Source organism: Takifugu rubripes, chromosome 19 (assembly GCF_901000725.2).
Source record: "Takifugu rubripes chromosome 19, fTakRub1.2, whole genome shotgun sequence".
Taxonomy (NCBI): domain Eukaryota; kingdom Metazoa; phylum Chordata; class Actinopteri; order Tetraodontiformes; family Tetraodontidae; genus Takifugu; species Takifugu rubripes.
The window spans coordinates 14,153,686-14,174,623 of NC_042303.1; the positions used below are offsets into that span (position 1 = coordinate 14,153,686).

The following is a 20,938-nucleotide window of genomic DNA, read 5'->3' on the forward strand; positions in this document are numbered from 1 at the left end:
ACCGGTAAAAATATATTCAGTTGTTTCGCTTTCGAGAACCCCAGTAAGGTTAAAGTCCACTGTTGAAAATATCAAGCGGAACATCGCAGATGCGTCAACAAAACGAGAGAATATGGGATTAAAAGACCGATTAATTCACGGCACTGAGTGTCTCCACCGTTCACGCAATCGCTGCTCTGTAACCCAAATTGCGTGCACGTCAACGCACGCTGTGCGGATATGTTTTTTTTTTCCTTTTGTTATAAATCGGCGTCGGAAGGGGTGTTCTCTGGGTGACTGTGAGGCGGTTGAGATGCGCCACAAAACCTGTTCGGAACTGTGGAATAACCGCAGAAAATCGTCTTCTCAAATGGATGGACGCGTGTGTCTTCTGCAGAAAGCACGTCTGTAACAACGAACCTGAAGCACTTTGTGCATAGCGCCAACGCACATTTCCAGCAGTTTCTCTCAGCCTGTCCTCAAAAATACCCCCCCCCCCCCCTCCAAAAAAAAAAAAAAAAAAAAAAAAAACCCAAAACGACTTGAGATCAGCAGAAGTGCGGCACCAGCAGTGACAAACATGCTGGTGTTTTCTGCTAGTTGTGGTTTGCTTTTGAAAAGTAATTGTCTACTCACCATTTCATCGCGCATTTTTGTAAGTATTAATGTATTCAAAGGAAATTAAGCAACTGGGGGCTTTTGTTAATGTAGGCTAACAGTAACCAGGTAGGCGTGTTATTTTATTTTTGTGCCCTCCTCAAAAAATGCAGTCGATTTTTTCAAAAGTAGGTCGATTATATGTTCAATTAATTCCAGCTCAACCAATAACTAAGTGTTAATTCCGCTGGGGATAAAACCCGTTAACGCCTGTTCGGGTTAATCCCCGCGTCCTTGTAACGACCACAGCAAACGCAAATCTTTCAGTTTTTTTTCTTTTCTTTTGTTGTTCTTTATTTCGGTGCATTGTATATTTTTGGCCTCCGCTGTGGTTGTATGATATTTTATTGTGTGAAGATGGAAGTCAACGTGATGTAGCCGGGCTCAGAGGCATATAGGCGGCAGAACATGCGCAGTGGCCATTTGTGCCATATTGGAACGAGGTCGTGAACGAGAGTTGCGTCAATTTAGCGGGAAACTACCGAGGTCTCACCGGAAGTTTATGCAGTTGCGTAGAACGTTCAACCGTCGCTTAGTGGGCGGTTTCGTCTCCCGCTTCCTCTAAACGCTTTACTGTGAAAGGGCGCGGATGTACTTCCGGTCGCGGCTGACGTTAGCTTAACCTTACTGCGAGGGAGCAGGCGGAGAGGAACGGCATCTAAAAACCGACTTGGAAAAACTATTTAACGGTAAGGGACGATATTTGTGACTAAATATTCACATACCCTGTGTTGTTTGTTACAATTCCTTTGCGGTGTTTTGCGCTGTGACGACGCGTTCGCCTTTTTTCCCGTCTCTCAAAAAGATGTGTCGGCTTCGTTCGAGTGTAAGCGCCCTTATTGCTCGTCAGCCTGCTCCTGCTGCTCAAGCTCTGACGTTCAGTAACTTGACTCGGACACGGGCAAATTCACCATGTGTCCGACCGGTCCCCCGCGGTCTTTACGCACCGACGACGCGCGGCCACTGAGCAGATGGGTGCTTTATTAAATTTGCGACCCTACATTTGTCAGGTTCTCCTCGGAGTGAAAGTTAGACCGTCTCTCCTGCACGGCCGTTGCGTTAATGGCCCATCTCTGTTTCTGAATGCGGCGGGCAGTCCGCACAACCAGTACAACCTCGGGCTAGTTTCAGTTAAAGGATTACGTGTGAATTTCCATCGGTTTGTCACTGAAGAACTGCTTTTCTCAACAGTGCCGAATTCTTACATAATGAAGGTTGCGCGACCTTTGTGTTTGAGGGTAGCTCGCAGTTAAAGCTGGATAAACTCGGCGGCGGTGAAACGCTTTTCGCCTGCTTTGGCCATCTGAGGAGCACGATGATGCTGTCACTTTGTGTCCTATTCCACGCTAACTTATCAAATGGTGTGTTTTTTCCCCCTCTTTCTGTCTGCTGCTCAACTTCCCCATTGTGCAACTTGGGGATAGGTTGCCAGTTTTGCGATCAAGCAACACTGCTGCAACCCAGTGGGTGCACACATTCAGTGTGTGTTCGTGCACACAGGGTTTCCCTCTCAGCATCACCTCACTGTGAGGAAATTTGGGAGCTGATAGATCTTTTTTTGCGTTTTGTTTTCCTTTGTTAGCAACCTCAGGTGTAATAAAGTCGTCTGCTGTCAGGCGACCTATTAATAGGACGAACATCTTCACTGGGCTGCATAAGAATGTAGGTCTTGTTTCTCAATGGATTGTAAATCTGGATTACAGGACCATTTTAAAGAGATTTCCGCAACATTTGCATGTAAACAGGTTGACTGGAAATGTCTTGGTGTTCAGGGAGTAGAGTTTTGACGTAATTAAAATAATGAATATATGAACTGGAGAGTGCTATATGTGTATAAATGCACATATGTTGACTGTTGATTATGCTAAAGTTAACAATATATGCACCTGATGGATTCTAAAATTAGATATTGTTCTGCTATTATCATCATCATGACAATGCCATGGAATCACTGAATATATTTACTTTGGTGCTGGTGAAAGGGAGGGTAACACAGACCTCGCTGACCTTCTCTGATCCTGAGGTGAGAGTTTTTTTGGAACTGCACAGATAATTCTGCATGTGAAACAGGGGAAGTTGCATTTCTTCCTGTCTGTTCATACAAGGAGAAGTGCCGTTAGTCTATAAAGTTGAGTGTTTTAGGAAATTACAGCTTATCCAGCGGGGAGCATATTCCATTTATAAAAAGTAACAAATCAGCCAGCCCAAAAGAATAAGTCGTACCCAAGCCGCCGACCTAATTTTAGATGTGTCTGGGTTCAAATTTGAGATCTGCTGGTAAATTATCACCCCTCCATAGGCAAACAGGTTAAAATCTAATAAATATAAATGTGTATCTTCACCTTTACTTTAAATAACCTTAATTGAAATGTAATAATCATGGGGTCTATTTCCATCTTTTTCCAACGGATCCAAATCAGATGGAAAACATGAGCCAGGACAAAGCTTCCTAACTTTCACTTGTTTCCACTGCTCTTTTTTCTCCTTGGCTCCTATAATCGGAGTGTGGCCCCGGAGACAATCAGACCCTCTGGTTTGTGTGTACGCGTCAATGGGAGGGGGTGAAAAGACGGAGGGAGTCTGGGGCAGGGTCGTGGGTGAAAGGTGGCGCTGATCCCGGCGGAGCACGGGGGGTCGTGGTGGCAGTACAGAGCGCGGGGGGGGGGAGGTTGGTTTGTTTTTGGTGACGGCCCCTGTTTTAATAGAGACGTCAGACGTGACAAAGACGAGACTGACAGGCCGGGAGAAAGGAGCTGCTGTGACAGAGCAGCTACATTCTGCATCCCTTGGTCCGCTCTCCCCACTGACGTCACGCTCCTTTATCCCTCTCTCCCGCTGCATTAGCTTACGCCTGATGGTTGGGTTGGAGGTTGACGGCTCGTCCTTCGAAGTTTAATAAGTTTGCATTCGTGAGAGTTTCACGAATATGAAGCACTGGAGCGAGTTCTTGGTTTATTTGTTTATTTATTTATTTTTTGTTGGCCAAGGAGCAGAGAGAAGCAGATGGAATGCAGCGATTTAATTAAAGTTTGGGGGGGGGGGAAATGTTACAAGCCAATGTGAATTGATCTGAATTTCTCCTGGAAGCTGAGCGTTGAACTCAGTCAGCTGTGGCTTGACTTCAAATGGGTTGTTTTCCTTCCCCTCTTCATTCGTGTCACGATTGTCTACGTGCTTCTCTTGAAAATGCTCATTTAAAAATGTACTTTGTGATGTATGCACTGTCTTCTGCTGGTCATAATATCTGCATTACAACAATTTCCTTTATTTCCTGTGATTGTCAGTGTTTGTAATCCTCTTACACATTTGTTATTAAAGCCATAATGATCACAATCATTTATAAAACATAACCAATATGATGAGAAGATATCATTTTAAGGTTTTCAGCTTATGTATTTTAAATGTTTTCCATTTGCTCTTGCCATTTTTGTCATTTTGGCGTGGCTTTAATTGTTACAGTTTCGAGGGAGACACTTTGAACCTGCATCGGTTCCTGCGAGAAGCTATTCCTCCTGTGTTTCTCCTCAGAACTCATTGGCCTTGAGGGGGCACCAGCATGAGTCAGGAGTCGGTGGAGATCGGTAGGTCTGCTTAATGCGAAGTGAATAATGTGACATGTGGGAGAAAAACGATTAAAAAAGCAGCAATGTGTTTGTGGCAGATGGAGACTCTGCTCAGGATGGATCTGACTTCAGCTGGGATGACTACCTGGAGGAGACCGGAGCCCTGTCGGTGCCTCATCACGCGTTCAAACACGTGGGTGCCAGCAGCAAAAGCTCGGCTGCCATTCGCAATAAATGACTCTGTGCCATTTCTGTTAAGTTGTTATTAAGTTGGAAGTAAGTGTTGACTGAATTCAGCCTAAATCAGAGAGTCTGACTCACAGGTACGAAATGAGTCAGCCTGCGAAAGCCTCAAGTATTCTAGACCTTCATCACATGTTACTGGGGCTGCTTTTCCATTGCATAGAACCTTGGAATCTGATTAGGTTTTTGCACAGCTGGTTGTTATAATTACATTGTTGGAAACTGCTGTGATGCGGCGTGTGCTCGGCAGGTTTAGTCGGTATTGTACAGCGGGGCTAAGCAGCAGGTAGTTTTAACCACAGCAGCTACTTATGTGATTAAAAAAACTGCATTTGATGGGTGTATTTCCAGGTTGCCTGTATTTGGCTGATGTCTGCACGTGTTTTAGGTGGACCAGAGCCTGCAGACGGGGCTGACGCCAGGTATGAAGCTGGAGGTGTGCGTGCGATCAGAGCCCAACGGCCCTTACTGGGTGGCTAACATCATCACCACATGTGGCCAGCTGTTGCTGCTGCGGTATGAGGGCTACCAGGACGACCGGCGCGCCGACTTCTGGTGCGACATCATGACGGCAGACCTCCACCCGCTGGGCTGGAGCCGCCAGCATGGCAAGACCATGAGAGCGCCAGAGGGTGAGGCGTGGCTGCCTTCTAATAAGTCAGAGTTTATGGTTGTTTTTTTTTAATTTGATTGTTTGCAGAGGGCATATATGCAATAGGAATTGAATAATTAAATTAAATTAATTACATGGTGCTGTTAGCGCAGTAATTACTTTGATTTCTGATGCAAATGTGCAGGAAGGTTTTTAGGTCTCTGTGCGATTCTGTTTTTCCCCTCATTAAATTTCAGGCTCAAACAACTTGTGGATAAACAGGCCTTTCAGCAGAGAGAGCAAACAGCCTATTTATGGTGCACCTAACAAAGCAACAGCAGATTTAAATTCTAGTGTCCCACAAAAGATCATTTTGTTTATGTTCTCGTCGCGTCGGAACGTTTTCTGGCACAGCAAGTTGGGATTCTGATTCTGATAAATATTGCGCAATTTAATGAAAGCGGTGAGCTCCTCTTGGATTTGGCTTCGTAAAACATGAAAAGCTAAATGTTATTATTTCATTTTCAGGTTTTTTATTTTTTATTTCCAGCAGATGACAATAATTCAGTGTGAAAGACCGGGCCAAGGTGCCGCGGTTATTACTTGTACTAAAGGAAAACCCATTTTGATTCACCTCAGGTGTGCGTGAGAAACACCAGGACTGGGAGGCTCTGCTGGAAAGGGCCTTGGCCGAGGAGTGCAGCGTGCCTGCCAACCTGCTGGAATTGGTAAGGAATGAGAACAGAGCAGCTGCCTTTGATAGATTCTCCTCACATCTTGGGTGTGGCCCCTGGCTGCTTGTGCCAGCGCTGATTCAGCTTATATATTTGCTACAAATGTGTACAATAAAGTGACCAAAGCTTGTTTAGTTGACCAGACTTCAGTTCTATTAAACTAGTTAATTCAGTTATATTACAGCAAGTAGAAATATTCTACCTGCAAATGATCAGAAATGAAAACAATCAGCTAATCCAAGGTAGTTTTCTCTGTCAACTGGACTGGGTTTCTTCTCTTGAAGACGTTTCGCCTTCTATCCAGAAGGCTTCATCAGTTCTGACAGCTAATCAGCTAATGTTGACACAGAACATCACATTCTAATCTTTTTTTATCTGTTTATTGCTGTATATAATTAAAGAGTCTCTGGTCTGGCCTTCAACTCAAACATTTACGCCTTAGTTTGATGCCAGCAGGTCTTTGCATCGTGTTTAGATGTGTCAAACCCAACTGGGAGTGTGTGGGTTAAGACAGTTGGATGTCATCCTGATGATTCATTACCTCGCTTGTATTTTACACCAACTGGTTCAACTGGCAGCACGTGAGGCCGAGAGGAGCTGCAGTCTGCAGGGAAACGTTTCGGTTGCTTCAGGAACCCGTCAGGCTTTATTTTTCCGAGAATATTTTTAGCACGCTCATTGAACGTGAACGCGGAGAGTTAATGAGTCAATATTCGTATGTAAACTGTCCGTCTCTTCACATATTGCCCAGCAGCTGGACGCATCTCGAGAGCGCTGTGGTGTTAATTAACAGTCAAACAGTAGTCTCCTCCAACTATCAGCGCAGACGTGTGAGCAGCACCTTAACAGTTCCATTGTTCACTCGGATGTAAATCGGGAACTTGCATGTGTCAACAGACAACCGCGCGCACGGCCCCTGGTAACGGCGGCTATTTCAGCGCAGCCTTACTTTAACTTCAGGTATGAGCAGCGCTGGTAGCTCAGGTTGAAATGAAACGACCCTGTGCTGTTGAAATTAAGTTCACATCATTACCTTCAAACATTTTAAGATATCATATCTGTTGTCAGTGTTTCATGGAATGTACGTACAGCAACAGGCTGAACTTTGTTTAAGGACACCAAGGCTGGGTTGTTACAGACCGGAATACTTGTCAACTGATCTTTGGCATTGCCTGCACTTTAATTCAGCAGAAATGTTGCACCTACTCTCGATTCAAATTCCGCTCTCTGTCTAGGTGTGTATTCATTTGTGTTTGTGTAAGAACGTGCGCTATCAGCTTTAACCACCTCTCCCCTTACCATCCCCCACAGCCCCAGCGTGGAAGAGACCCAGTGGAGCTACTGTGTGCAGGTTGTTACGTGGAGCTCCAGGACAATGTTGACCTGGGGGCGGCCTGGGCCGCCGAGGTGGAGGAGAACGTCGGAGGAAGGCTGAAGCTGCGTCTGGTTGGCACGGAGGGCCTCCCAGACACACCCGCAACCCTCTGGCTCTTTTACCTCCACCCACGCCTTCACCCACCAGGCTGGGCCAAAGAGCATGGCTACACCCTCAGGCCCCCGTCAGGTCAGTGACTTTGACACGGGCCAGCTTTTTATATTTAGAAACAAAAGAAGGAAGAGAAAACACTGTCTAAATTGCGGTTTGAGGAAAAGTTGGGGAATGTTTACGTGTCTCACATTACACTGCATTAAATCACTTTAAAAGACACATTAACATGTTCTGTTTGGGGGGGGAAAGGGCATTGGAAACCACAGAAATGAAATATTCACGACACAAGACATCCCACCAGACCCTGAAATTGATTTTAATGCAGAATGAGTTAGATTGCTGTTTTCAGTGCCGCAGATGAATAATTCCCTTCAAGTGAATAACGTTTATTAATATGCAAGATGTATAATGCAGCAAAGGCTTCATCTGAGACACAGCTGAAGTAACACAGCCAATCGTTATTATTGCTTTTGTTGGAATAATTCTGTCGAAGAACACAATAAGTATTGAGCAGCACCGACTGACATCGTCCCTTTAAATGTAATAACTCGTACATAAAAATTGGGTTATATGGGTTTCTGCCATTTATTATGAATTGGGTTTGGATCATTGCACGTTTGTTGCTTCAGACCTGTCGGCCCTGAGGACGGAGGAAGAGTGGGAGGAGGTGAGACAGAGGATCTGTGACCTTCCGCAAGACGAAGCTCTGACTGCAGAGTACAACAAGGTGCCGCTGGAGTGGTTTTAAATTTCACATCTCTCGGTTGAGATTAAATTGTGACGCAATGAGCGTCGTTTGAGGGATTTTCTTTTGGTGCTGAACGTTTTCTCTTTGTGGCTGATGCGTTTCCCCCAGGATCCCCAGTCTGTCGCTGCTCATTGTTTTAAGGAAGGAATGAAACTGGAGGCTGTTGATCCTGCTGCTCCTATTTCCATCAGACCTGCAACTGTCACCAAGGTAACACGTTTCCTATCAGAAGGACTCCCCTGAGCTTCTGTGTTCCTGTTCAGCTTCCTCGTGTTATTGCCATGCTTTTATGTTCTTATGTCTGTACATTCACACTCAGTCCTGGCTGAATTGATATTGCAAGTTCTATTTATCCACACCTACAAGAACACGAGTCTAGAATGTGCACCCAACTCTCCTCTTCACCCTAGGTGCACAATGAACATTTTTTCCTCGTGACGATGGATGACCTTTGCGGCATTGAGGACTCAGAGGCTACCAAGAGATCCTTCCTGTGTCACAGAGACAGTCCAGGAATCTTCCCTGCACAGTGGAGCCTCAAAAATGGGGTCCCCCTCAGCCCCCCACCAGGTCTGCTATGTTCTTTAGAAACAAATAAATCCAAGTATAGAAACTGTGAGTGGTTTCATCAGTTTTTCCTGCCTGTCCCTTATGTTCTTTTTCAAAAATCATTTAAAGGATACCAGGGTCCAGACTTTGACTGGGCAGACTACTTGAAACAATGTGAAGCTGAGGCAGCTCCTCAAAATTGCTTCCCGACTGTAAGTCAGCTCTGCTTCTCACTGCCACTCTCATGTCAATGGCTGCTGTCGTCCTGTAACTTTTTTAGGATTCCTTCAGACAGCAAGAGTCAGTTCCCCCTTTGTCTCATGACCTGAGCTGTTGTTGGGTGCAACATGCTAATTTTGCTAGTTTAATGCATAAAATATGCCTCCAGCAGCAGGAAGATCATTACAATGGTACCCCTTAATCAGGTAATTAGCAGTGGCTGTCTGGGGTGTAACAAAACACGCTTCATCCGCTTTTAAAAGCAGGGCTGCTGGCTGGAGTTCGCCCTGTATGGTGTTACAGTATTTATTCCACACAATGGAAGAAGGGCTACAAAAGAGAAGAAATGCAAGAAAATTAGTTTCAATTTTCAATATGACAAGTTTAGACTAAATAGAGAATCATATTTTCTACATGTTTGAGCCTTGAAAAATATTTTTTCTTTGTATCCTCACACATATACTAGTAATGTATCTCTACAGAAACAGACCTTTACTCAGTGTTCTCTGTTCTCCTGCCAGGACCAGTATGACCACAGCTTCAAACAGGCCATGAAACTGGAGGCTGTCAATCCACTGTCACCGGAGAATATCCATGTGGCAACTGTCACCAGCGTCAAAGGGCAATATGTTTGGCTCAGCCTGGAAGGTGAGACGTTACTCTCAAAGAAGGCGTTTACACCCTCGTGTCATGTCTGTGAAATGCGCCAGAGCTCATAAACATTAAAATGTGAAGCATTAACCTGCCTGGATCTCATCTGGAATTCCTTCTACCTGTTCATTAGTTTAAACTTGGCATGATTCCTCTGGAGATTATAGCGTCTCACAGACACAGAGAAAAACCTTTTCATTTCTTCGTTTTTGCTAAATAGAATTTAATATCACACTGTATCTAAAGTAGCATCAAATGTATAGCATTGATGTTCTGCAAAATGTGTTTTTGAAGGCCTGAAACAGCCAATGCCAGAGTTGATAGTTCATGTGGACTCCCTCGACATTTTTCCAGTCAGCTGGTGTGAGACCAATGGCTACCCACTCATCTACCCCATCAAACCCTCTGGTACACAGCCCAAGTTGTCCAATCAAAGTGGACCCTAATGATCTCTGGATGATGGCCACTGACACACAAATGTCTTTGTTTTTCAGTTGAAAAGGAGAGGAAGATTGCTGTGGTGCAGCCCGAGAAACAGTGAGTATGAGAGGATGGGTGCGGCCTCTGATTGGACTAAACTTCAGAAGCAAAAAAAAAAAAAGAACTCTTTAACACCCAATTTTTGTCACTCGGCAGCCGAGCTCCACCCAAATCATCGTCACCTGATGCGGTCAAGCAGCAGATGGCCAGCCAGTCAGAGACAGGTGAGTGGCCTGTTTCAGGTCTGAAAGGATCCCAGGTGCGATACGTCCTATCTGCTGACTGATGTTTGCATGTGGCTGCGCAGGACCAGGTAACGGCAAATACTGCTGCCCTAAAATCTACTTCAACCACCGCTGCTTCTCGGGGCCTTACCTGAACAAAGGACGCATTGCAGAACTGCCTCAGTTCATTGGCCCTGGAAACTGTGTTCTAGTGCTGAAAGAGGTGAGTAGAAGGAGGCCTCTACCTGTGAAGGCACACACACTAATTGCAAAATCATGGTGATCTTGCATTTCTTCAAGAGACCCACCTGCATGCAACAGACGTGTTTAATAAAGAGAGGATGGTCGGGACAAGTTTATCACTTCAATTTCCGCTCATGGATCAGCCATCCTAATTGATAAAAGCATACCATTTACAATGATGAATGTTGATTCTGAGTCTGCAGGTTGCCTCATTATCGTTACAGGGCAGCTTTCTCACTTCCGGTTATCCTGGCCAATATTTTTGGACTAAATTGGGACAATCCAGCATTCTTTGGCTTCTCTCGATTACCAAATATGATATCGCATCATCTTATCCTTGGTGGTGATATCAGTTGCATACTTTCACCTTCCTTAGATCGTAGCTTCTCCAAAAAGACCTCTTTGTCTAAACCGTAGCGTTTAGACAAACACAAGATCCAGCTGTTTCATAATCTTATGGTACAGTGGATGTTTAGCAATTTCGTAATCCCACTTCTAGAGCATACTCCTTTTTCTCCCCAGTCCATAAGAGCTATTCTCGTATAGATAGCTTTTTCCTGGATAAGAGATTTCTTTTCTGTTCTGCTTTCTGTTTTGTTGGATTTATGTTAAGTTGTGAACTATAAATAAAATAAATAAATAAAAAAAAAGATTTAAAAAAACCAACATGGTGGAATAGACGGGAAAGCCATCAAACACGTATCTAACAGCAGCGGTCCCGAAGATCCACAATCACAGATTTCGAAGCATCCAAATGCACTTCAAGTGCTGAGTGGTTTAAGGATGCACACCATTGTTTTGAGTTTGTGTGTGTATGTGTGAGAGAGAATTTAGACTATTCTGGAAAGAAACTGAAGAAAGGTCACCTAAACTCAAACTTTTTTTCAGTTTTAACATGTTTATATATCAAGAAAGACAGATTTTGATGGCATTCAGTTTGTTTTTTGTAAAACCATGTGAAATTCATGATTCCCTGCTTTGTAAAACCATGTGAAATTTCTGATTCCCCGCTTGTCTTGTTTGCAGGTCCTGACTCTGCTGATAAACTCGGCTTACAAGCCCAGCCGAGTGCTAAGAGAGCTGCAGCTGGATCAGGAGAGCCGCTGGCAAGGCCACGGAGAGACACTCAAAGCCAAGTGAGTGCAAGAAGCACCCTTAAATCCTCAGCTCAGAATTCTGCTTCAGCTCTCTTAAAAACCAGCACGAATAGAAGTGTTGAGCGCCGATCTATTTTAAGAAATGGATTAAATCTGTGCTGGGCTGAATAAGTGCAAATAAATATCTGCTTGCCAGAACTCAACACCCAGGCCTTTAACCATGGAAGCAATTATTTATTTTAAAAAAATATACCCTTTGTTTTTTTTTAAACTTTAAACAACAAAATTTAAAAGATGTATTACTTGTTTCTTATTGACTTTTAAATGTCAGGTACAAGGGAAAGAGTTACCGAGCCACAGTGGAAATAGTCCGCACTGCAGACCGTGTAGCCGATTTCTGCAGAAAAACCTGCATCAAGCTAGAGTGCTGCCCAAACCTCTTTGGACCGCGCATGGTTCTGGACCGCTGCTCTGAGAACTGTTCCGTTCTTACAAAGACCAAATACAGTAAGTGGATCACTGATTGCTCCAGTCGTTTGCTTCCCACTGCTGCCAGTTCATTAACCACGTAACGTTATGTTGGTGTGAGTTGGCAGACAAAACAGCTTTACACAATGAGTGTTTTACCTTGTCACTAGCGTATTACTATGGAAAAAAGAAGAGCAAGCGTGTTGGCCGTCCACCAGGGGGCCACACCAATCTCGAGGGGGGAGTGAAGAGGAGGGGGCGAAGGAGGAAGAGGAGGAAGCAGCTCTTTGTGCACAAGAAGAGGCGCTCCTCGGCCTCAGTGGACAACACGCCTGTTGGATCTCCACAGGTGCTCAATCCTTGAATTTAGAAAAAAAAAAGACCAACGTTTTTCACTTTAATTTAGTTTTTAACAAACTAAAGAAATGCAAGTCATGTAAAGTTGTTTTGTCGTCACTTCTGACTGGCAGGGCAGCGGGGAGGAAGAAGATCTGGATGAAGATGACTCCTTAAGCGAAGACTCTGGTTCAGAGCTGCAGGATGATCTACAGGATGACTCGGAGCAATCGTTTGGGAAGTCCCAGCCCACCACGCCCTCTCCCTCCCCTCCAGCGACGCCCAGGCCCACACGTCGACATCGGAAACCCCGCTCGCCCTCATTTTCTGATGATGAGAATCGACCCCCATCACCAAAGGTAACAAAGGTCACAATGACTTTTAACATCTCTGTGTGACAATTAATACTAAGAACTTGATGATCAGAGCCAAGGGGAATTCATCCTAAATCACCTTGTAGTACTACTGCCAATATATGCTATTATATACTATTGTACTATTATATATACTACATACTATAATGTCTATGTCATATTTGGGGAAATGAGCTGCTTGAGTGATAAAGAGCTGTGAGCTTTTCCACCTGTTTAGAGTTCTCTGTGCGACTCACCTCTTATGTATGTTTAAAGACCTCAAAGACTGAGCCTCCTCAGAAGTTGTGTTTGGACACCAGCCCGCTGGAGTGGACCGTTACGGACGTGGTGCGCTTCATCAGGACCACTGACTGTGCACCTCTTGCACGGATTTTCCTGGATCAAGTAAGCAACAGTAAAGCTTCACCTGGAGCTGCGTCATATTGATGCTCTCTGATGTCGCATCTCACAAGCTTTGTTTTTGTTTTGTTCAGGAGATCGATGGACAAGCACTGCTGCTGCTGAACCTCCCAACGGTACAAGAGTGCATGAATCTGAAGCTGGGACCAGCCATCAAGCTGTGCCACCACATTGAGAGGGTCAAGCTGGCATTCTACCAGCAGTTTGCCACATAACTGGAAATGAACATGGACGTGAAAACATCGAATCTGTTATAAATCCTGTGAAAGACGCTGTAATTGCCCACTTGGCTTTTCTTACACTGGATATTCTATAGAATCCTGCATATGTCAAATGGAACACGGATATTTCATAAGCTTGGGGTAGGAGGATACACAGGGTCCAAAACCATTCAGGTGCATTTAAGGGAAGCACTTCGGAAGACTAAAAGAAGAATTCAAGGCACCTTAATACCAATTATACTGTGCGCGCAAATGCCATTTATGCCGGCATGTTTTGTCCAAAAAAGCTATTGTCCAGGATGTGCTTTCAAATTAAAGCAGGCTGAGGTTTATCTTCGCTCTAAAAAAGGCCTTATTTGTGTTTTTAGAGTGCCTTGGATTCTTCTCCTTTCAATTCGTGTGATTGAATGAGAGTGCTGCAACTCCATGTATTAATTGTGTGCATTCATGAATTTAGATTGCCTGCCCACGCAAGAAGCACCAGTGACTCATTTTGAGTTTTTTTTTTTTTTTTAATCTGCAATAATCCTACCTGGTGATCACACACAAGTCTCATTTTACTATAAAAATGTTCAACATTGGTGGTGATGAGTGGGCCCGTGCTACAATATGTCTGAGCTAAGCTTACCAAAAGACTTTTCAGAAAGATCCTTTGGCACCTTCCCTAAGTACACAAAATGTAAAGTCCTCATGTAATGATTGGGGTTTTATTTTCAGGCTGAAACAAGGTCATGGAAATCTTTTTTTTTAATGCAGATGAGCAACCTTGAAAAGATGCATAATTTGCAGCAGGGTGAATCTCAGAATCCTAAAGTTGAGGTCAGAATTAAAATATTTTGGAAAAAGGTTCCCTAATTTTAATCCACATCATAACCTCCAATAAGCAATATGACTAATTTTTCATGCTGAAGTAGTCCTGCTTAAAATTTATAATTTTCTAAAGAATGTTTACCAACCTAATATTGAGGGGGTGGAAATAAATTTTGTTCGTCAGTTTCTTGAAATAAATGATGTTAAATTATACATGCTGCTTAAATATGACCTTACTTCAGGGACAGTAATAAAATTAAAAATAGGGAGGGGAGCAAAACTGATACTTTTGTAATCCATAATTTTAGTACATGCATTACAGTGCATTTGATCTACTCGTTAGATGCCTAACCTATTGTAGTGACACCGTAATAATGTACTCAGCAACTCAAGGTGGAAATTTAATCAGCTGTTCATCAATTAAAGATTTGTGCAGTTTCTATCAGAAGATTCTGTAAGCACAATGAAAGGTGTATAGTGGTATGCAAAATGTGAATATAGAGCATGTTTGGTAATAGTGTATATAATATCTTATAGTGCAACAGGGTGGAAAAATAATCTCAAGCAAATAACTTTCTTCATAAATGCCCTAAATTTGTTGTATATTTGCACATAATAGGCAAATACTCAAGTGACATTTGATTATTTGAGCCAATCCATGTCACTGAATAGGTACTGCTTATTTTAACAACTAACGTTGCTTTGGCAGTATTAAAGCTTATTTTCTCAATCCTTCATATTCTTTTTATTGATTACATGTAACTTGCTGTATTGTGGTTTTCATTTGTGAGTATAAATCCTGTGGTATTTCTTTTAAGTCACTCGATTTTTATTCACATTTCAATGGAACAGCTTTTTCATGTTTGTATCTCATTTTAATGAGAGAATTGTGATTAAAACATTGTAATGGATTTTATACGACTCCCTGCCTGTAGCATACATTTCCCAGGTTGCAATGTGCGGTTACGCAGGTCACATGACAGAACGTCTGTCAACAAGAATGGGAACTGCTGGGCACGGAAGCAGCTGGACAAATACGAGCAATGACCTGCAAAGTGTCGGGTTTTGTCGTGCACAGTTGAACTACTTTTTAAAAAATGTGTGAAAATCAACATTAAGATGGTTTATATGCAGATCTCGATGCCAGTAAGGAGAAAATGTGATTTCAATGTCTCGGGCTTTAGCTTATTTGATGTAAATGGTTAAGATGAAGGCTAGCTAGCTAAGGATAGCACGTCAGCCAACACACCCTCTTGTTTAATTTTTACGGTACTGTCTCGACTGTAAGCAACTTTGTCACTTTACTACTTGTCTTGCATTTTAAGGTACGTTTGCGCAAGTAGCAGGGTAATGTTTATTCGTTTGATGTACTGAAAGGCATGTTTGACCACTGTGCACCTTGCTAGTAGCGCGTAGCTTGCAGGTCGAGACATTAGAGTTGTCCTGATGTGCATCAGACTGTTCTAATGTCGAAGTTCGATGTGTAAATATGTAAAACGTTACGGCCCCGGTATTGCGTTGGGACTGCTTTATCCAGTGACATTGACTGCTGCAGTTGTAATAATGTTTGGAGGATAATGAGTCTATGCCTTGATCGAAGAAAATGCCACCATCTTTTACTGAAGACTGTTCAGTTTAATATATCGATTAGCTGACCAGCTGCAGGAAGGAACTGGGGTACACAGTACATTTGAGGAGCCACTGCTTCGACTTCGTTTTTTGTCCAGTTTTTCTGTCCTATGGGTGCTGGGAGCGGTGCCGACATGCCCTCCCAACTCAAGGACGTAGCAGGACCCGGTGGAGCAGAGCTGCCCGTTGTCTCCTTTCCCAACACGTCTGCACCCTCCACCCCGACGCCGGGTAATACCCGAGGTTGCGAGAATGGCGCCTTCATGGACTCTTTTGGGATCTTTCTGCAGGGACTCCTCGCCGTTGTGGCTTTCAGCACTCTGATGTGTGAGTATGAGCTGAGACGGAGCATGCGCGTGTGATATTTGACTTTGATGGAAACATCACATAACAGCATCCCCCAGTTAATCAAATGAAAATGGATCTCAGTTGGATGCTTCCAGATCCAAGTCTATATAGGGATTTAGAAAAGGTTTCCATCACAGCAGAAATGTTTTCCACAGAGATCAGCCTCTCGCATATTTAAATGTCTGTAAAGGTGATTTTATATTAGACTTGGGTGCCAAAATTTGCACTGTAGTGTCACTTGCGTGAGCTACAGAAAGGGCGGTCTTGTTCCCAAGCAGGAAGAAGAGTCCCTCGCTTCCAGATCCCACAGCTGCACACAGGGTCTGTTTTTGCCTGATGTCACAGTTGTGCTCAGCACAGGAACTGAGGTCATAGCTTGCAGCATTACTTCACCTAATGAGAACACAAGAAAGTCATTGACTGTTTTGGAAACATAAATATTTCCTGCCAGATTTGTTACATGGTTGAGCACAATGTCTCTCTTTGGAATCGGTGGTTCTTGTTGAACTTAAAGTTTTTTCAAGCGTAAGTTAATTATCTTTTGTACTTTGAGCCAGTGTGATGCTAAATCTTTTCCAAACAAGAAGTTAGTTCTGCTTTAAAATGTGTTGCACCGTCAGATTCTCCCCCAAAGTTTTGAAAGCTGGAGGCACTTTATTTTCTGCTGTTCTTGGAGTCACTTGTAGTGATGAAATACTGCTGTCCTCTTTTTCTATGCTCATTTCCTTCACAGTGAAGCGTTTCCGAGAGCCAAAACATGAGAGAAGACCCTGGAGGATCTGGTAAGGAGCTCAGATCCACTTTCTTTGAAATTACATCAAAGGAGTAATTGAGTTTTAACACCTGCACTCTCTCTGCAGGTTTTTAGACACCTCTAAACAGGCTATTGGGATGCTGTTTATCCACTTTGCTAATGTGTACCTGTCCGACTTAACAGAGGAGGATCCCTGCTCACTGTAAGTTGACCCTCTTAGAGCTCCATGCTCAAGATCTGTGGCTTCATTTCTAAATTCCGTTCACATCTCTGTCCCTCCCAGATACCTCATTAACTTCTTATTGGATGCCTCTCTGGGTATGTTGTTCATTTACGCTGGGGTGAGAGCCGTCAGTGCTGTTGTGGAGTGGAGACAGTGGGACTCTCTACGTTTTGGAGAGTACGGTGAGAATTATTTGGCGATCTGTAGTGCCCAGTGTAGGGCTGTAGTGCTTTAGAGCTGCATTCCCTCTTAAACTGTAAAATCTAAACACATTCTACGCTAAATGTCTGAATACTTAAAGCAATTCTCATGCTGTCATTTGTATATTTGTAGGAGAACCAGTCAAGTGCACAGCATGGCTGGGCCAGTGTGTCTTATACATCTTCATTATGATGTTTGAGAAGGTCGTCATCATGCTGGTTCTACTTATTCCCGAGTGGAAAAAGGTCAGAACAAAATAAAAAAGTCATAAACTAAACTAATTTCACTAGATTGCAGTTTGTTCATTAACGTCATAAATTTGGACCTGGAATACCTCTCATCATGCACGCGTCTGTGCGAAGTGTGGTCCACCTAAAGTCTGTGTATGTCTGTCGCAGCTGGCCCTCCTCAACCCCATACAGAATCCAGACCTGGAGCTGGCCATCGTCATGCTCATCGTTCCATTCTTCGTTAACGTAAGTCTGCTCTCATGATTTAATTCATTCAACACATTGTGTTTCCATCACACACACAGCATAATCTAAGCCCATTCATGTCACTCATATTTTATCATCCTGTGGCCATTTTTTGTAATGGTAATTAAAATACATTTGGCCAGGTTAGGAGTTATTTCCCCCATGGTGATTTTTTTTCCCATTCTATTTATTTATTTATATTTTGCATTAGGCCCTTATGTTTTGGGTAGTGGATAATTTCCTAATGAAGAAGCACAGAACAAAAGCAAAGCTCGAAGAGAGAGAGGAGGATTCTCGAGGGAACAGCAAGGTCCGATACAGGCGAGCTTTGTCTCACGATGACTCGGAATCAGAGGTAAGTGAGTGTGAATTACGTCACATACACAGGGCCAGTGGCGCAATGGATAACGCGTCTGACTACGGATCAGAAGATTCTAGGTTCGACTCCTGGCTGGCTCGGAAGTTTTGCAGATCCAGAAATATTCATTAACTAGATTTACAATTGTACATATAGTTTTCTTATGTTATTTTTAGACTTGAGAAAAAATATCTCAGTTGTAGAAAAAGAATACCATCCCATGTTCATGGTTTATATTGTGCATTTGAACCTTCTTCTGACTTGTACATTTGCATTTTCCCTTTTTTTCCCCCCTTATGTTCTTTAGATACTTTTCTCAGCAGATGACGAAATGGACGAGTCAGACGAGGACGATGTCCGGCGGCTCACCGGCTTAAAATCAGTGAAGAAGAAAAAGCTTCGTTTGGGGATCTCTGTTTGACCCATGTGCCGAGCTAACCTGCTCTGGTAGCTATTCATCTTGAAAATGCAGTTTTTGTTTCCAGAATTTCACTTAACACACACGGAGAGATATTCCTGCTAGCTGTTTAATACCTGCTCTGTGCAGCTGCTGCTTTCATTTGACACGTGGTCTGCAGAACACTAACACATTGTGGGTAGTTCCGCCCACATTGCCAGGGATGGTGTGTCACCGCCCATTTCCTTTATTTAGCTCAGTTAGTGAGTCATGTGGGCCAGTGGCGCAATGGATAACGCGTCTGACTACGGATCAGAAGATTCTAGGTTCGACTCCTGGCTGGCTCGTTAATTTTGATTTACTTTTTTTGATAATTGTGCTGCATTTGGTAATTGTTAAAACTATTTATCTTATGTTAGTTATGTTATGTAATATTTACATAATCTGAAAAGGAGGACATTTACATGGAATATGTTGTAATTTTCTTTATTTCTTCAACATTCTTCACTGTGGCTGATTTGACCTTTTCTTTTTTCTTTTAGATAAATTCCTCTGCAGACCATGAGATGGATGAGTCAGATAAGGGCAACCTTCATAGGCTTTATAGGCTTTTAGACAAGTAAAAAGAGGGAGATTTGCATGGAGATGTCTGTTTGACCTGCGTGCCTAGATAACCTGCTACAATTTCCTCTGGTAGCTATTCACCTCACAAGGTCCACATATACATTCTCGGTACCTGCACAGACTGTATTAGAAACTCATGTTGTCATTTCAAAATCGGGATGTTCCAATCTACTAGAACAGAAGTCCCTTTATTTCTCTAAATGGCTGCATAAACAGCATGTAACTGGGATTTAATTTAATACACTGGGAGATATTTCTGCAGTAAACTGTCTCAGATCATCGCAGTTCACCACAACTCTCCATTGGTGAGTGCTTGGATTAAAAAGCCCCTGGGAAGAAGAGTTCAATAACAAAAACATCACTAATGCTGCACTTTTAACTGGAAAAACAGCATCAACAGTTGTCCTTTAATGGTAGTGTGGATGGATGTTTGGGCTGCTGTAATAATAACAAGACTGCTGAATTAATCGGTTTCATCATGGAGATTGGTGGTGACTGGGGTGTCTTTAAGTAAAAACATTTCACGAGTCTGTTTGAATCTCTAGACTCTTTACATTTTCCAGCCTTCCACTCTAATACTGTACACCCTCGATGTATTAGTTGCTATACCATCGCTGTCTTCAGACAGTTTTTTCAACGGCTTGTACTAGGAGGAAATCACTCACCAAACTCCAACTTTCTCTAGATATCATTTTAGTTTCTGAACATTTAACTGATGAACTTGTGTTATTTTGTCTTTAAATGTGGCATTTTATATATACATATATGTTTTCTGAGTGTTATTTTGGGCCAAAAAGATGACTATGCTAAGTGTTCTTCACTCCCTCATTCCAATAGGGGGAGACTACAAATGGGTAGACATCTTGCACAATTTTATATTATTCCAAAATTTGTTTGTTTGTTTGTTTGTTTGTTTTTGTAATGTTTGCATAGTAATATTCCCGGGTGAAATTACCAGCAGGTATTTGTGTTGTTTTGTTAATTTTTATGACTGTTTATCCAGAGCTCCAGATCTTCAGGCATGAAGCAGCATTCAGCAGGATCTGATGTTAAGAATGTGATATAGATATCGACCTTTAAACTGTTGTGGCTGTGGGCCAGACGATTGGAAATATGTGTGTGTGTGTGTGTGTGTGTGTGTGTGTGTGTGTGTGTGTGTCTGCCTGTCTGTCTGTCTGCCTGTCTGTCTGTCTGCCTGTCTGTGTACATACCAATGCGTGTGTAGGGTGCATGTGTATATCTCCGGTGGTCTTCTTTAAAGGGTGTGTAACGTAACTGTATACTGTGACTGTGAAGACGCTGATTAAGGTCATGACTTCATCTTGACGTCTTTGGCATGAGGAAATGGAATAAATGTCTGGAGGAGGTAAAAATACAGCCTCTCCCAGCTGTAATTTTAAATTTCAATGCAACTAAAACAAAGAGGGCTTTGAGTACTTTGCAAAGTGAAGCTACAAGATGACTACAAAGACGAGTTATAGAGGTAAATTATCTTAAATGCTTTTCCAATAAAGGATGTAAAACAAAGTCTAAATGTTTTAATCATTCATTCACTTTGTCTCAGCAATGTATTTGTATATATGTACAATTGTATATTTTAGGTTATAGTGTAATATTTTAAGGCTTTTACAGAATATTGTAAATTACAGGATATTTTAACCTTGACCTTAACCTTGTATTTGAACAATACAATAATATTGAGACATTTTTAAAGCTGTTTAGTTGTCAGAGACAATCATCATGAGCAGTGACTTTTAGTGAAACTGGCATATGAAATCAGATAGATGTGACTGTTTCACATGTATCAAACGTGTCAATCAAACAGGTGGATCATTTAAACTAGCATTACAGG

The 20,938-nt window shown here is 42.8% G+C and overlaps 2 protein-coding genes and 2 non-coding genes across 6 annotated transcripts; all 4 read left to right on the plus strand.

The window, feature by feature from the left end:
• Positions 1-499: 499 nt before the first annotated feature.
• On the plus strand, positions 500-14,992 carry sfmbt1 (Scm like with four mbt domains 1). Of its 3 annotated transcripts, none has more exons than XM_011614076.2 (21): positions 500-634; positions 4,096-4,217; positions 4,298-4,392; positions 4,831-5,074; positions 5,674-5,762; positions 7,080-7,332; positions 7,887-7,984; positions 8,114-8,215; positions 8,416-8,575; positions 8,684-8,766; positions 9,295-9,421; positions 9,719-9,832; positions 9,919-9,961; positions 10,061-10,128; positions 10,212-10,351; positions 11,398-11,507; positions 11,800-11,975; positions 12,107-12,285; positions 12,407-12,631; positions 12,902-13,030; positions 13,120-14,992. In XM_011614076.2, exons 2-21 carry the CDS (start codon positions 4,193-4,195, stop codon positions 13,258-13,260), a joined length of 2,601 nt encoding a protein of 866 aa, XP_011612378.1. In that variant the 5' UTR covers positions 500-634; positions 4,096-4,192; the 3' UTR covers positions 13,261-14,992. The 3 variants fall into 3 exon arrangements, with proteins under 3 accessions (XP_011612378.1, XP_011612377.1, XP_029682353.1); XM_011614075.2 differs by lacking the exon at positions 500-634 and adding an exon at positions 1,184-1,325; XM_029826493.1 differs by lacking the exon at positions 500-634 and adding an exon at positions 1,239-1,325 and having other exon boundaries at positions 4,165-4,217.
• Positions 14,993-15,063: 71 nt separating this feature from the next.
• Positions 15,064-20,613, plus strand: stimate (STIM activating enhance). The gene is made up of 9 exons (XM_029826041.1): positions 15,064-16,032; positions 16,787-16,835; positions 16,914-17,009; positions 17,091-17,212; positions 17,364-17,476; positions 17,630-17,707; positions 17,919-18,062; positions 18,373-18,512; positions 19,005-20,613. The coding sequence occupies exons 1-8, from the start codon at positions 15,816-15,818 to the stop codon at positions 18,484-18,486; spliced, it is 933 nt and encodes a 310-aa protein (XP_029681901.1). The 5' UTR covers positions 15,064-15,815; the 3' UTR covers positions 18,487-18,512; positions 19,005-20,613.
• Positions 18,094-18,166, plus strand: trnar-acg (transfer RNA arginine (anticodon ACG)). Its single transcript has one exon. It is a non-coding gene; the product is annotated as a tRNA-Arg (tRNA).
• Positions 18,737-18,809, plus strand: trnar-acg (transfer RNA arginine (anticodon ACG)). The gene has a single exon. It is a non-coding gene; the product is annotated as a tRNA-Arg (tRNA).
• Positions 20,614-20,938: the final 325 nt, after the last annotated feature.

Excerpts from the sequence above, each read along its gene's own strand:
- stimate (XM_029826041.1), top strand. The coding sequence starts at position 15,816 with ATGGGTGCTGGGAGCGGTGCCGACATGCCCTCCCAACTCAAGGACGTA. Across the intron at positions 16,836-16,913 it reads AGAAGACCCTGGAGGATCTG|GTTTTTAGACACCTCTAAAC; the intron begins GTAAGGAGCTCA and ends CTCTCTCTGCAG. Across the intron at positions 17,477-17,629 it reads TTATTCCCGAGTGGAAAAAG|CTGGCCCTCCTCAACCCCAT; the intron begins GTCAGAACAAAA and ends TGTCTGTCGCAG.
- sfmbt1 (XM_011614076.2), top strand. The coding sequence starts at position 4,193 with ATGAGTCAGGAGTCGGTGGAGATCG. Across the intron at positions 9,962-10,060 it reads GTGGTGCAGCCCGAGAAACA|CCGAGCTCCACCCAAATCAT; the intron begins GTGAGTATGAGA and ends GTCACTCGGCAG. Across the intron at positions 10,129-10,211 it reads GGCCAGCCAGTCAGAGACAG|GACCAGGTAACGGCAAATAC; the intron begins GTGAGTGGCCTG and ends GTGGCTGCGCAG.